Below are 16,144 nucleotides of genomic sequence, written 5' to 3'. Positions count from 1 at the left end.
GTCACTTAATAGCTGAGAGGTCATGAAAATAGAGTGTTATTTTACGTTATAAGCTTTTTATATTATAAGCTTATGTTATAGGCAGCTTTTGTCCTCTGTGTTTCTACTCTCTGGTCAATTAGGGTGCTTTTGACTGCAAGTCAAAAAAGTCAAGGAAACCCGAGTGAAACTTGCTTAAACAATTAATAGACTTATGTCCTGTGAAAAGTCCACGAGTGGGGCAAAGCTTGATCCAGCAGCTTGGCGATGTCGCCAAAGACTTAGTTTCTTTCCATCACCCTGCACCGATTCGTCCACTCTGCAATATGTCAGCTCCGATTAAGGCTGGCTCCCTTTGTGGTCTCAAGATGACTGCCAGCAGCTCTTGTGGCTACGTGTTTCTTCATTTTGTTCACTAAGAGAGTAGCCCAGTATTCCCAGAGAAAACCCTGAGATTCACCCTTTCTGGACTAGGTCAGGTCGCATGCCTGCCCCCAAACCAATTTCTGCAGCCGTGCTGAAGGAATGCGCTGATTGGCAAATCCAGATGAGCAGGGGCGACGGGAAAAGAGTAGTGTCCGCTGTAAGCATGTGGACAAAGTCACATTGTAACAGGACTAAACGTCCTCAGGCCACCACTGGACAAAGATAACACATGCTAAGTACACATGTCCTAGAACAGGTACAAATTGCATCTGGGAATGAGTTTACTTGCTATTTGATGGATAGAGATAATAATTGTTCCTTTGTTTCTTTAACAGACAGGTACTTAGATTATAGGCCATTGGCTAAGGTAAAATGTCATTGGATTTCACAAGTATTAGTTTCTTGTGAAACTTGGTCAATAATTTAAGATGGTAAAAGTAATTTAAGATGGTAAAAATCTCTCTTCAAAGCACAAAAGTTTAGTTTACTAACAATTAGCTTTGTGGCTACATGAAGGGCCGGGATAAGTGAGGCAGTATAATGTGGGCCATTGCAGGGCAGCAGTTTCTGGATAGAGCCAACAATTTATGGTCTGGTTTTCCGCTCCAGGGCTAATTACGGTGTGGATTTTCACAGCAGCTGTTTAGTGTCAGCTATAAAGAGAGGTGTGGAAACCTGAGGCATGGTTAAAATTTCAGTCCTGAAGCTTCCTGATCATTGCAGTGCAGCCTCATTCGAATCTGTAATGAATTCCTTCCCTGTGAACAGCCAGACACCTCATTACTACCCGAGACCTGCTTCTACTCTGCCAGTACTTTCTTTAGTGGGACCATTCAAATTCCTTAGATTATGAGGCCACAGAATTCCATAATGCTGTAATTATTCCTGGCAGAGAAAGAGCAGCCTGATGGAAACGCCCCGTCAGCTGGTCAGACGCCCTCTCTGGGGAGCTGTTCCAGCCCGCATGCAGCACACTGAGCCCTTTTCCCCTGGCAGCCCCGTGAGAGCAGGAATGCAAGATAATGGCCAAAACAAGCTTCTTTCAGGACATGCCCCCACGCCAGCCTCTCTTTTGTTGACTCTGCTGCACCGCCCCCCCCTTCTCTGGCACGACAAAACGCCGCAACAGTGTACGATGCAGCCTCTCCAGGATCGACACAGATTGATTATAGCAAGAAATCAACAAAACCAACCCAATAACCCAACCAGTGGTCTGTTTCCCTTCATGTCTCCAAAGTTTCTACCATTTTTTTCTTCTCTCAGGCTACCATTTTTACTGGGACATCAAAGTTTTGTCTCGTCCATTCTTCTTTAGAATGTGATGTTATACCAGACAATTCTTGCTTAGGGCTTTATTGACAATGCTTAGAGTTCTTTGGAGCAAGGAGACAAAGTGGATTTAAAATTTATGAACAGCTGGACGGTGAACCAAGCCCTTGCTTCTTCTACCACTCGCTCAGTGTCTGCTTGGTGGGGTCGCTTCCAGATGGGTGTGCCATCAAGATGCTTTTTCTGGATTGCGCTGGCCCAGCCTTCCACCATGGGAAGCAAATGCAGTTGTGGCCCAACTAGGTGCCAGGAATCTCATTTTCATCTCTCGTTAGAAACCTCTTCCAATACAGCTGTGAGATCAAGACTGTTCTGCTATATTTTATTTGCATTTGAATGGAGGACTCACTGTTTCCACATTCTGGAGGGAGGTAATGAAGTCAACTCAACTCAGCCACGACTAAGAACCCACGGGCAGGGCCACCCTAAAGAGGCAGTGAACATGAGACAGACCCAGTGCAGCCCACAAAGAGCGCTCAATCTAGTTTGCTCTTAATTAACTCTAGAGACCCTGCTCATCTATCTTAGATTGTCCTTTTATCCGACTTTCTTTCAAAACAATATCAGAATAATTTTTCTTCCTTTCTCCTCTCCAACTCTCACCCACAACTCAAGCTAATGCCCATGAAAACTAATGCTAAGTGTGCAGGAGACTGGATCATTTTCTCCCTTCCCTGTAACGCTATACATCTCTGCCCGCTGCCGTGTGACTTGTGGTAACCTCCCATAGGCAGAGTATTGTCAGGCTTGTTTGTATCTTTCTTGGGCCAGAGGCACGCAAGCAGAAGCGACAGTGGGCCAGAATGGAAAAGAAGTTTTAAGAGGCGGCTTACAGCTGGAAGATGTGGCTGCCTATTTCTACTAGTTCTTTGCTTTTCCCTCTCTCCTCATCCAAATAGGGACTTCACTTTTGGTTTGGGTCCTAGAATGAGAACATTAAGAAAAGCTGCAGTCGACTTACAACCACCAAACTGTCATGTGAGTGAAAAATAAAGATAATTTTGTGATAAGTCACTGAGAATTTTAAGGTCATTTGTTACTGCAGCAGAGCCAACTAATAAAGACCAAATCATAAATAATAAATAGAAGACATAACAAATACAATAGTCATAATTCCCAGTCACCTTTATTTATATAAAAGTATATTAAATAAATTATCTCAATATATACAAACAGAACAATATTACCTCTATAAATAGTAAATCCCCATATATAAAACCTTTTTAAAAATTATATAAATATATACAATGCTGACCATGGAAACTTAAAAGTACCTTAAATTATAAACTCTACGTAGTTTGTTTGTATAGTAGTCCTATAAAAACATCGTCAGCTGTCAAATGTTTCATCAACAGCATGTAAGTCAGGTAAAGTGCTAAACTGCAATGCATGTTGGGATGTGCCCATAACAGAAGTCTTCTGCATTTAACACATTCATAGAAAAGTTTGCCAATTATTTTGAACCTCCAAAAGAACTCAGAAGAAAGAAGAACCTAAACACCATATTACAAAAGTACAGATGTATGTTGAAAAAGTTCACCCAAATTTCCATTTTACTCTCCCACATGGCTTGAATTCAGCCTCTCGAGAGTTCTCCAAAAGCCCACCCAGGATTTTTTAAGGCATTTGTCCATTTGTTTTTGCTTAGATGACCTGGTTTCATCTTGAGTGTAAAATATACAGTCTAAAGCATGATATGTGCAAAAGGTGCCATAGTGTTAAAACAGAAATTTTAAAAAACTCGGAATTGGTTGTACCGTTCATTACATTCCAAAGTGTCTAATGCTCACGTGGAAACCAGAATGCTAATTGTGAGAACTGGTCGGATAAAGAGCTTTCTTTGAGCCCAAGGGTGTTCTGTTCCCAAATACTCATTTGTGTTTCCATATATTCTATTCTCTTAAGTTCTTGGTCACAGTGCAGTATCAGCTCTGCGGGGGCTGGCAGCACCCATGAGCGTTCTTTAAACAGTACGGAGGGGGGCATGCTCCTTCCCCAGGCGCCCTGATCGCACCTTCCTGCACTTGTACAGAGACACAGCCAGGATGATGATGGAGATGATGACCACAATCACCACCACGCCAATGACGACTAACGTTTCTGAAAAATAAAAGGTACCAAGTCAATTTAGAGAGAGAGCTCGAAGTCAACTTAATCAGTCGGCAGAACTGAGGGCATAACCCCAAGTTACACCATCCTGCTTTTTCATAATTTGAAATTTTTCCTCCACTCTTTCCACCACAACACATTTTGATTAGGAAAGAATTTGTCAAACCCTAGATGTTTTAGGGCAATTGACAATGGCAAAAAGCATTTAACGGGCCATTTAATAAATTGGATAATGCTGACAGTCTAGAAAAGATACACGCACATGGAAGCGAGAACAGCTGTTAGAAACAAGTGGCTAAAAATAATGCTGAGTTTGGTGGCAATGACTACAGTAGAAGATGAACTGTCAGGGCAAAGAGAGAGAGACAGAATGCCAGCAGGATTCAGGTGAAGAAGAGATGATAACTGGTTGCGGCAAAAGAAGGCTTCTGTGTGGAGGTGGCATTTGAAACGGTTCTCAAAGGACCCATTTCAGCAGATAGAGAAGAGGCGGGGAAGAGCCATCTGGGGATGCACAAAGACAGAGAGGCCGCGAGACCCAAGCTGGCTTTAGGAAGATGGATGTGAGGGCTGTGGGTACAACGGCCCAGAGGGGTGCAGGGCCGGAGGGAAGGAGAGCCCTTCCCTTCTGTCAGCGTCAATCAACAGGAGAGAATTTATTTTAAAGTGTTTTTAAATTTTTAAATCTTGTCTTAGCAAGGAGCTTAGGTCATCATTACTAAGCTCCGACTCTTTTGTTCCCTGGAAGGACTCAGAGCACTTCCTCTATAAAGCTGGAGGGACACCCATAGGCTTTCAGCCTCGTGTATGTGTCAGAACACCGACAGCCCTTCCAGTTAGGAACCACTCCTCACGTGGTGTCTGGGCCCCAGCGTGTACATACACGGACACACACATGTTGGCCATGGGCACACACATGCACATGGGTATATCTGATAGGCTCAATCCCTTCCCTTCATGGGTTGGACTTTGTATCCTCGGTGGCAACAGCCCATGATGGGTGCTCACAGTGTCTAGTGGGTGCTGCTGCAGCAGGTCCAGAAGTTGGCCCCAAGGTCAGAATTCAAATATGAAAAAATGCCCAGAGAAATCTGTGACTTTATGCTAAATCCTAAACACGTGTGTGTACTCAGCAGAGAGCTTAGCACACGGTAGGTGCTCAAGAAAACACTTCCTAATACAAGGGAACATAGAAACATTTCTAAATGCCTAAAATTGTAAGAGTATCCCCAAAAAGACAAAAACAAAAAAACCAAGGAAGTTTCTCCCTGAACAGAAGTACGTCCTGGTTCTGAGGGTGAGGTGGTCCTCTGAAGGCATCCAAGCCTTCCAGATGAATGACAGACAGAGCCACTCACCTCTGGACACGGCTTTGTGTTGGCTAGTGCACTCAATGGGACTTTCTGGACTCTTCTGGTTAGTTTTCCGTGATGGAATCACTGCTTGAACATTGAAGCAGTAGTCTTCTCCTTTATCCACATCAATCAAAAACTCATTAGTGTTTGTCTTCGCTGTTTTCTGTTAAAAGATAGAGTTCTTAATTCCTCTGGGCTCAGAGTGAATTCTCTCCCCTTTACTAAGTCACTGTGGAAGTAAAAGCCTGCGTGGACACATTTGACATATACAGGATTGGAAGTGACTTGGCTAATCGGCTCCCGCTGTAACTGCTAAGGATGCTTTTTCTAAGACTGAAGATATCCAATTTAGGCCCATCCAAGCCAATTTAGCCCCTTTAAAAGATATTTGCACTAGAGGAAAAAAGGAAGAATGAAGGATTGTTAGACGGAAAACAAATTCTGCCTCTGGAATCCTCAGTAACTAAGTAAAACTTAGAGATGCCTGGTCCAGCCCTTGGCAGAAGCACTTGGGTTATCCAAGGAGGCCTGTCCAGTCACAGGGCAGCTCAAAATCACAGGTGGACCTAGGACAGCTGGTGCTCTCCCCTCCACCCCACCGCCCTCGCAACCACCTTGTTCTGATCTGGTTCAACTGGGAAGGAGGTGGGCTGTAAAATCAAGGATCCGCGATTTAAAACAAGTCATAAAAACGAAGAAGTCTCACCTTTCCTGTACTTGAAGCTTTCCAATAATAAAGCATGTAACTTAAGTTCTTGCCAAAAACATCCCGGAGGCTCAGGTATGTGCCGTTCACTCTGACTAACGTACGCGCATCTTGGACAGTCACATTTAGTTTTGTCCCAACTTGTTCAAAACTCTGAATGGTTGGCTGACTGAGGTTTGCTAAAACACAGAAAATGAGCTTCACTGGAACCAAAGAATTCTATACAAAGGAGAATCCCACTTAGTTATCACACTTAATAACGAGCTAGTCATCCTTCATAAAACACCTGCACAGACTCAACTCCCTGACAGCAGAAAGCTCAGCGCCACCGGAGCTGAGCCCTGAGACATCCTATCGCAGCGCTGTCCGGTGGGAACACAATGGGAGCCACAGAGGGAATTTTAAATTTCCTTGTAGTCACATTAGAAAGTGTAAAAAGGAACAGGTGAAATTAATTTTAATAGCATACTTTATTTAATGCAATATAGCTAAAGTATCATTTCAACATGTAATCAATATAAAAACTTTGAGATCTTTTTCGAAATCCAATGCGTATTTTACACTTACAGCATTAGCCGTCTTTCAAGCGCTCAATAGCCACATGTGGTTAGTGGCTACTGTATTAAAGACCACAGTTGCATAAGATTCCATATTTGAGACACAATAAATCAGGGGCTGTGGGAAAGCCCAGGAAATGTTTTTTGGTACCTCAAGGAACTAGTTTTAACCACTGGGTCTCTGCAACTGCTTAATTACCTCATGTGATTTGGTTAAACAACAGTAAAACAAATCCTAATATCTTAACACGAATTATATGCAAGTATGTGTGGGTATGTGTGAGCACAAGCAAAATAAATACATGAAATATTTTCTACCTCGCATCACAAAGGATTTGAAGTGGTCTACAAAAACCTCACTATAAAAGGAAATCGTGAGGATGCCATCAATGGAGGGAGCATGAGCATCAACGTTGCTGCCGAGTTCCTGGGGTGGCCATGGGTGTGGGGTCTGTACTCTGGCTGAGTGCCGGGAGAGGCACACAGGGGCTCAGGGAAGGCAGCCCGATTCAGCTGGGGTAAGGCTGCCTCCTTTTTCCACCCTCAAAGCAGATACTAGAGGGGGAAAGTGGTTGACTGTCCCTCCCAGTTCTCACCATCCCAGCCTGAGAAACTGTTGTCACAGGGTGGTCAGAAAAGCACCAACGACACAACACTTCCATCCTGACCTTTCATTTGAAGTCTTCCCAAAAGAGCAGCTGACTTCACACTGCCTAACGTGCTGCATGTGTTTATTTGAAACACCTAGTTTAGAACCATGGTCGTGACAAGAACATTTAAATCTCCTACTTGGCAGGAAACCTCTGCATTCCCTTATTAGATGCTAAGGTCAACTTACTGGGGCAAAGGCTGGTGAGAAAAGCATTCCATGTTTTCAAAACCAGCAGGAAGGAGCCAGGCTGGGAGCAGCCGGGAAGTGCTGGCACATCACGGGACTCAACTCACAGTCAAGTGATTAAAAAAGGTCAGCAAGCCCATCATGGGCTCAGAAGGAAACTCTCCCCATGGATCTGGGATCATTTGTGGCAAACCCTGAACTGGAATTACTGGTCTGGTGATGGGACAGAAAATTCAGGATGTGTGTGTGTGTGTGTGTATTTTAAATATAAATATATATAAAATCTCCTAAATACACGTGGGGAAATGCTGAAACCCCAGCCTTGGGGGATTTCCTACTCCCAACTCCGCCCGCATCCAGCCAGTTACTGGTAGGGGGTCTGGGGACAAGGTAGTAGTGAAAGTCACTTGATGACATTGTTATCAAGTCCAAAGTTCACGTTCTGTGAACCTCCTATCACATCCAGAATGAGCAATGAGCACTTACCCATTTCTGAGAGAGAAGATGTGTTTATGGATAAATACTTTTTATCTAGTGGCCCTTAAGGGTCACAAGCTCACGAGAATATTCAGAAGCTTATAAGAACAAGAAGGAAAGGTTACTACAAACCGAGCTACTTACTCTCCAGGAAAGGGGTGAACTCCGGGGCGTTTGTGAACGGAGGATCCCCTGCAGAACTGGTGGCGTTTGCCAGGTAGGAAGAGACCCGCGCCATGTACGTCCCTGTCACGTCTTTTACAACCTCATCGGTGAGGTCACACTCTGTGTCTGTTGTGTAGAAGCATTTGCTTTTCCAGTTTCCTAGTCTAGGGCTACAGGAGGAAGGAAGGAAGAGAAACGGAACATGGTGACCTGCATCCAACAGGACAGATGGCTCGCTGGCTGAGTGTTTTGTTACAATAGCATCCATGACCAGTCTCTGCCAGGGCCCTGGTTTGCTGAGCGCTTCAGATGCTCTGTTTTGACAGGTCAGGCAACTGAGGCAAAGTGAGATTGGGGGACCAGCCCAAAGTCACACAGCTGGTCTTGGAGCCAGACAGCAGTTTGACTGCTGGGTCTGCGCTCTTAACCATTTTGTGCAGTATCTTCCTTAAAATGTAGACGATTTGTCAAGGTTACGTGGGAAAAAGAGGAATTTTCCATCAAGACCCGATTATTCATTATAGTCTACTTATTATATTACATCATATTACTTTCTGTTTATTATATCACATTCTCTATTCCATGTGGAACATAATCAATGTAGCAATAATAGAGTCTATATATCTTATATATTACATTCTATCGTGACCATAATTAGTGTGGTTATTTAACACTTATTAAATCTATTATACACCAAGTACTGTACTGGGCCCTTCACCCATTACTTCATTTGATATAATCCTTCCAAGAAGGTACTGGATCTTTTTTAGACATGAGAATACTGAAGCTCAGAGACACTCACTAACTTGGACAAGGTCACACAGCTAACTAGGTGAGACCTGGGTCTGTTCATCTCATTATACTATATGCCTTCCTCACTTTCACAAGATGTGAACACCTCTTATGAAAGGATAATAACACAGGTAGTATCTGTCTAACAAAGTCTGAGAGACTAAAGAACAGATCCTTCTTTTGTAAGACGTCACTGAAGAGGAAATGATTTAAAGAACTTTACACTAAAGATGAAATTGTTCTAAAGGACCAAAACAATTCATAGATAAATGTCACTGCAACTTGATCCACACACTTTCATCCCACTTTAAGTGACAGCTACACTGCTCTTCCCTTCAGCATCATCGACCGCCAGAGCCCCACCCATCATTCAGGGCCACGCTCCAGTCTCATTGGCCCCAGCAATCCCCAGATCCTCTTGCTTAGAAGTGATCTTGCCGTTCGCAGTCCCCAGCACCAGTATCTCCATTAAGCACCTAACGTGAACACAGTCTGCTTGGTACCAGGGTCCACGGCCTCATGCTCCCTGCCAGGCACAAAGCTTCTAGGTGGCCAGGCCGTGCTGAGTTTAGATGGTTTGCATTTACAGGTGGAATTCAGGGGGAAACAAGCTGCCAGATGGATTCAATTGTCTAAATTCATACAGAAGGACCATCAATATGTATTTTTTAAAAATCTGAACTAAACAACTAAGCTAAGAGGGTACGGGTAAACACATTCTTTGTCCTAAAATTCACAAATTAAAATTGATACAGAAATATTTTGGTTTCTTAGATTTCCCTAATTTCATGTGAGAAAAGTAGAGAGGCTGTCTTAATGCCAGAATGATCAAAATGCATTTTAAGAAATTCTATCACTTCTATTTTAAAAAGCAAATGAGAACAGGATGATACTTCTCCATCGCTATGGTAAACAAGTTGTTCCGATAACAGGAGAGAGACTGCTGGGCTCTGTGGCCACATTCCAGCTGAGAAAGCCAGTATTCGGTTCCTCCCAGCTCACACGTGGGAACCACAGTGCTCTATGGCCAAATTCAGTACAAACGCCTGGATCACCAAAATAACAGTGAAGTCGTGTGCACAGCTAACGAGGGTGCTTCTGCAGTAAGTTCTTCTGAACGCTATACCAGCATCAACACTTTAAAAGCCTTCGGCCTTCCTGTAGATATTGCCAAACCTCCTGATTCGGAAATAATAAAAGTCTCAGCTGAATTACTAAAAAATTTCAACATAATCCAGACTCCCCAGTTAGGAATAGGTTGTTTTCTGGAAGCTTTGGAAGTTCGGTTTTAGAATTCAGAACATTCCCATGGAACCCACGTTACAGGTGATGGTTCAGTTCTAGGACCTGAGCCAACCTCCCAACCATTACTGAAACCAGTTCCCAAAGGGGCTAAATGGAGCCGGAGCTCCCAGGAGGGGCCTCAGGCCCAGAAGTGGGGCCCCGTGGCTGGGGACAGGCTGGTAGGGGGTGTGGAAGAGGAGCAGCAGCTTACGGTGCTTTCTTTAGGGAAGGGAAACCCGGAGGGAAGGAGGCCCACTGAGGAGATGCAGAGGGAATGGCTTCCCTTCCTCCTTCCAGCTTTGGGCCCTCACAATAGTCTGTGGCAGACACACCTGAGGAGGTGATGGCGTGGGGTCCTGGGGGGTCCTGGGTTCCAGAGCCGACTGGCACTCATCATGGGTGCAGTCATGAACAGACTCTCACCCTCCTCTTCTATAAAATGACTGCTGGGGTCCTTTTCACCCAGGAAGCCCATTTACCCAGGGGGAGGTCACAGAAGGGTGTGGGTCTCCGGAGCCCAGGGACTGCTCACAGGTCCTCTAGTGCAGGGGCAAGAGTATGCGGAACCGCCATGTCCACGGGCACCCCCAAGCTGCAGCTCTGCTCTAGGAATCTTTACACATCAGGGACCATGTTCACTTAAATAACAGCAGCCTTGGAAAGTCCAGGAATTTAGAGTTAACAAAGGCTTATGTTTAAAAATCAGTTAAATCATAAATATGTTTCCACATGTTCACCAAACATAAGACTGAATACAAGGAGGGGTCAGCTAGTGGCATAGTGGTTAAGTTCACATGCTCCACTTCAGTGGCCCAGGGTTCGTGGGTTTGGATCCCAGGCATGGACTGACACACTGCTCACCAAGCCATGCTGTGGCAGTGTCCCACATACAAGATAGAGGACGACTGGCACAGATGTTAGCTCAGGGACAATCTTCCTCACAAAAAAAAAAAAAAAAAAAGATTGAATACAAGGAGGTAAGCATTTCTCTTAAAATCTTATCTTCACTATCCATAAGGAAAAGTGTCTACTAAGATAAACTTCTGCTCTGTATCACAGGAATTACTTACTAATTCTCAACGAGTGAAATCTGAATTGACAAGTTCAACCATAATCATTGCCTTGGGTTGTGAAATTCCTTTCTCTCTCTCTATACATGCATGCACACACAAATTCTCTTCCCTATTGGTTTGGCATCAAGTTTACTCTGAGAAAGAAGAACATCCACCTAAAAGAGCCCCTCCGTACCTAGGAGTCGTATTCCTAATCCTATAGAAGGCTTGACACAAGCTAAAACAAAACAAAACAGCAAAACACCTTTAATTTTAACCTGGGATATTTCTGTGCCTTTATACAATTAGTGTTAAAATAATTTCCACAGCAGCTGCCCCCTATTTATTACGGTCTCTACCAAGCCTCTGGAACATTTCAGAAACCAACAACTTGCCAAGAATATGGTGAAAACTATCCAGGAAGACAGGTGGCACCGGTCCAACATTTCGATTGAATCTGCTGAGTTGCGGGCTCTTGGGGAGAGCTGTCAATCACATCTGAGGATGAAGGAAGGAGCAGAGCAGCCCTGAGGCTGAGGGTGCAAAGCAAGGAGTATTCCCTTCTGGCTTAGCGAGTAAGGACTCTGACCTCTTTTGAGATCATGTATGCAAGTGAATTTTGATTCACGAGTCCAAAGATTAATGAATCAAACACTGCTTAAGGGCCAGGTATAATGTGAACGCCACCACACCTCTTCGCTAACACGTTAGACCCAGCTCATAGTCTAGACAGCAAAGGAAAAAGACGTGCGTGCTGAGATGAGATTAGTTATCATTGACCCAGAACCACATCTATCAGTGTCCCCTGCTCAGGAAGCTTCACCTCTCCACAGCTTATACTCCACTTATGAACTTTCCCATCGTCTCCAAAAACAATTAGAACGTTCCATCAGTTTGAGGTCTGGAAATGTTGCAGGTTTGACAAAGTATGGCTCTGGCCAACAAGTTACTATGAAAGCCTTCTTCTTTGTCATCTGTTAAATAATCTCATCCATTAATCAGCTTTAAAGACATTTGAATTCAGCACAGTGGAAACATCAAAAACCTTATTTTTTCTTTTTTTGAAGGTAGCTTACCTTATCTCAACAGTGTAGACATGATTGATGGGTTTGGGTTCCCACTCCAAAATTGTCTTGAAATTAGTTGATTTCCAAGTTAAATTATATGCTGCCACTACATCTCTAGTCCCTTTGAATAACAGAGAAAGAGTTTTTATTACATGAACTTCTCAGCACCTGATTGCATGGTGATGCTAGAAAACGCGCCCCCCACATCACCATAAACCTCACTTTTTTTTCTTCCAACCACAAAAAGCTTTACTACTGAATTATCAAGAGAAAAAAAAAATCTTCAAATTTTTTCCAGACCCAGAATTTCCTAGTGGCAAGATCTACCTTATAATCCAAGAAAACAGGCAAGGATCTTGAAATCTTTGTGTGAAATTATTCCTGGAAGAAGCTCTGTGATAACTTGACCTGGAACACAGCCCAGGAGCCATCAGCCTCTCGGGATGTTCAACGTCCAGCTGGGAAGGGTAGGGTTGGAAGGTTCAACTCGCCAGAGCAAGTGGCCAAGTAGGGTTTTCGGTAAGTTACGGAAAGCGGCAAACCCAAACATGTGAAGGGAGATAGGGCAGCATACAACGAAAAAGCCAAATCTTGACTTTTTCCGTGTTTCATCTAAAATGTCTCTATATTGAAACTTCCATAGATCCCCGGCAGACGTGCACCCTGTCACACCGTCGGATGTACATCAGTTAGGATGCTTTCGCCGATACTCAGCAGGTCAGTCTCTGCTCAGCCCCTCACACCGAGTAGGCATACGGGGCATGCACCTTGTGGTGCCCCCTCCAACCCAAGCAACCTTTTGCAACAGGATTGCCCCTAACCCAATCTAAAACAAAGACGATCAAGATAAGACCGAGCGCCGCTTTTTATTAAGGGTAGCGCACATATAATGGAGGATAATATCCAGCCATTGCATGCCGACCCGTGCAGGTGCGGAGCCACGTCCCACCACCTTCAAGGTCGCGGCTTCCTGGGAAGCTCTGGAATCCCTACACTTAAAGCCGAGCGCCAAAAATCCACCTACGCAACAATGGATGCCCGGACCAGCACCTCTAGCAGAAGGGGCGGCGGGGTCCCAGGCGAGAACTACCGACCCTCCAAAACCCGCCTGCGCGCCCAGGCGCCCAGGTTCATTCAAACTGGGCTGGGGCGGCGCGTCCGAGTCCGGCAGGCGCTGGGGGCACCTCTGGGCAGCAGGGCGAGCCGGCTGCCAGCCAGGGCTGTCCCCACTCCTCCGGGCGGCGTTCCTCAGGGCTTCGGGGGCGGATGCCACTCACCTGCGGCTCCAGCCACCTGGAAGAGGACCCAGCCGAGCAGGAGCGTCCGAAGGACGGCGGCCTCGGCCAAGGGCACCCGGGACCCGGCGAGGGTCACCATATCCACGAACTGGCGGTGAGGTCGGAGGACGCCGCTGCGCCCAGGAGGCTGGGTGGACTGGGGAGGTCGGGCTGGAGGCGCCCTTGGGCTACCAGAGAGCGTGTGGGGGCGCAGGGAACCCCGAGTCTGCGGGAGCCCGTGCAGGGCGCGTTATAAAGAGCCCCGCGGCCGCCCCCGCCGCCCCTCCCCACTCCCCGCCCCTCCGGCCACTCGCCGGCGGGTGGGCGGCCCCTGCGATTCCACACCCCTGCCCCGCCTCCTGCTGTGGGAAACTCCAAGACCCGCAAGGGGTGAGTCACGCGTGATTCAACCGCGCCGCCAAGCGCTGAGCTGCGTTGGGGCCCCTGGCGGTTCCAGGTATTGCGGAGAGCCAGGCCTCCTGGCCCCCCTGGCCCTCAGGCTCCAAGAGCCCCCAGCCCCCGGGCCACCCAGGCCTGCGACCCCGACGTCCAGGCTGAGTGGGCAGCAGTTCTGGAGGAAGAAAGAGGGGATGCATTGGAAGGAGCTCTCGAGAATGGAGGAAAGGGATTCTTCTTCCCTTCTGCATGTGGTGATACATGCGCGGCCGGTGGGAGGGGCAGCACCTACAGAGTTTAACAGAAAGTCCTGGCTCCGGCTTCCGCTCCGGCTCCGGCTCCCGCGGGCCCGGGAGGGCGTTTCCCAGCGCTTTGTGCACGGGGGGCCGAGCTCGGAATCTGCAGCCGAGTAACCGCGTGAGGAAGGAGGGCCCGCTCCCAGCTGCGGTTTCATCTTCTACCCCGAAGGCTATGAGACCTGGCCTTCTTACTCACAGGGCCCTTAGCGTGGGTCACATTCTCTAAAGGTGATGCAAAGGCAAGTGTGTCTGCTCACAGGTCCGAAGGTCAGTTAGCCCAGACGCAACCCTGGCCGGCTCTGGTTAGTGACCGAGGAAGAGCTACCCTAAACCTGGCAGTTTGCCGCTGGGAGAATTCCAGCGTGACATCTGCAGTCCTGTGGTTCCCAAAAGAATTGTTCTCACGTTGAAGACGACATTTCTGGGATTGAGTTAGTTCCGTTCGAGTGTAGAGAAACCAAAAATGAAATTAAAAAATATAATTAGACTTTCTTGCCCCTAGTCTTAAGTTTTGGTTTTTCTGAATTATTTTTTGGCTTCCTCTTCTGAGCTTTACTGTAAAATTGTCAGGCGAGAGAATGTTAACTATGATTTGTACACAGTGTTGTTAGAGTTCTTCTGATCATTCGTTCATTATTACTGTCTAGCTGCCTCCAAGACAGACTGGAGAGTTCATGGGAAGACTGCAGTCTTTTCTCTCTCTCCTTCTCTCTCGCTTTTTTCCTAGGGAAATCGGCTTTGCATTTTAGTGCATACTGTGTACACATTTCCATATGACCTCCTGAGCCATAGTGTTACACTCCTTTTAAAAGAAACAAAACTTTGCAAAATTTGTGTTTTCTCCCTTTGCCTGAACTGAAATAGCAGGTTCAGGGTTAGCTCTTGTCCTTCCTTCCTGGAGCTGAAAGGTATGCTTGCTCGTTTCCTCTTTGAGCTCTCTTCCACCATTAAAACCCACAAAGTTTATATCTGCAAAACTAAGTCATGCAATCCTTTTTGCAGTCTCTGGCCTGAGTGGTTTTCCCTATCAGATCTTTAGCCCCACCTGGAATGTGATTCTTCCAACTCTGGAGTTGAAGGCCGCTTGGAGATAATGTGACACTTCCATCGAGTGCTTAGAAGCTCCAAGGAATCCTTGCTTTGTCTCCAGAGTCATTGATTCCATTTGGAGCCACTGACTGTCTTGAAATCATAAAGGGCTTTAAGCAAATGTCAAAATCAGCAATTTCATAAGAAAATATGTTTAACATTAGATTATGGCACAAAAGGTGCTGTAAAGGTTGATAAATTAGATGAAGATTTATTTTGCATATTCACTAAAATGATCAGGTAGGGAAGAAAGGAATTTTTGGGGTATTTGCATAGGTTTTTGAGTAAATATAGAATGACATTCCTCAAGATTTGAAAAATGCTAAAAATTATTACTATTTTCAAGAAGAAGCAGGAGAAAGTTGGCTGTGGTAAATAGCATTTCATAGCAAGGTGGCTTTTTCCTGGTCGATCAGACTGCAGCCGGTTGAGTGTTAGATCAGCTGCTGCTCAGCACCGTTAGAAGTACATTCCTGAAATTTCACTGTTGATATTTATTGCAAAGGAACAAATTGATTGTTAAAATTACTCAACAACCTTACCCACCTTTCCTTACCCCCTTCAGTAAAGTCAAGCTTAGCAGTTACCAAAGTTCCCACCTATATGATACATCTTGGAGACTCTGAGAAGTTTGAAAAGTTCCTAACTATAATGACAATCAGGCTGGCCCAACCGATCCCTTTATGATTAGAGCGTGCAACATCAGAGAGCTGGAGGGGACCTTGCAGACATCCCTTTACAGATGAGGATCCTGCGGCCCGCTGGCCTGAGTGAACCGACTTGCCTAACCTCACGATGTCTGGTCTTGTGACCACAGGAGCTTTCTTTCCCCGACCCTGCTTTCTTCTCCCAATGCATGGAAGTCAGGCTGGGTCATAAGCGGGGCTTCCTTGATAAATTTATTCATCTACAGGCATTCAACAATGCTCTGCAGTTGGTGTAGGAAA

General features: G+C 45.7%; 1 protein-coding gene across 1 annotated transcript; it reads right to left on the bottom strand.

The window, feature by feature from the left end:
* Positions 1-2,841: 2,841 nt before the first annotated feature.
* Positions 2,842-14,210, bottom strand: F3 (coagulation factor III, tissue factor). The gene is made up of 6 exons (XM_008524614.2): positions 13,414-14,210; positions 12,146-12,257; positions 7,921-8,111; positions 5,905-6,083; positions 5,202-5,361; positions 2,842-3,834 (listed from the first exon to the last, which is right to left on the bottom strand). Exons 1-6 carry the CDS (start codon positions 13,511-13,513, stop codon positions 3,698-3,700), a joined length of 879 nt encoding a protein of 292 aa, XP_008522836.1. The 5' UTR covers positions 13,514-14,210; the 3' UTR covers positions 2,842-3,697.
* Positions 14,211-16,144: the final 1,934 nt, after the last annotated feature.

This window comes from Equus przewalskii, chromosome 24, assembly GCF_037783145.1.
Source record: "Equus przewalskii isolate Varuska chromosome 24, EquPr2, whole genome shotgun sequence".
NCBI lineage: Eukaryota > Metazoa > Chordata > Mammalia > Perissodactyla > Equidae > Equus > Equus przewalskii.
The sequence above is the reverse complement of the archived record's forward strand: the minus strand, read 5'-3'. Positions and strand labels throughout refer to the sequence as shown.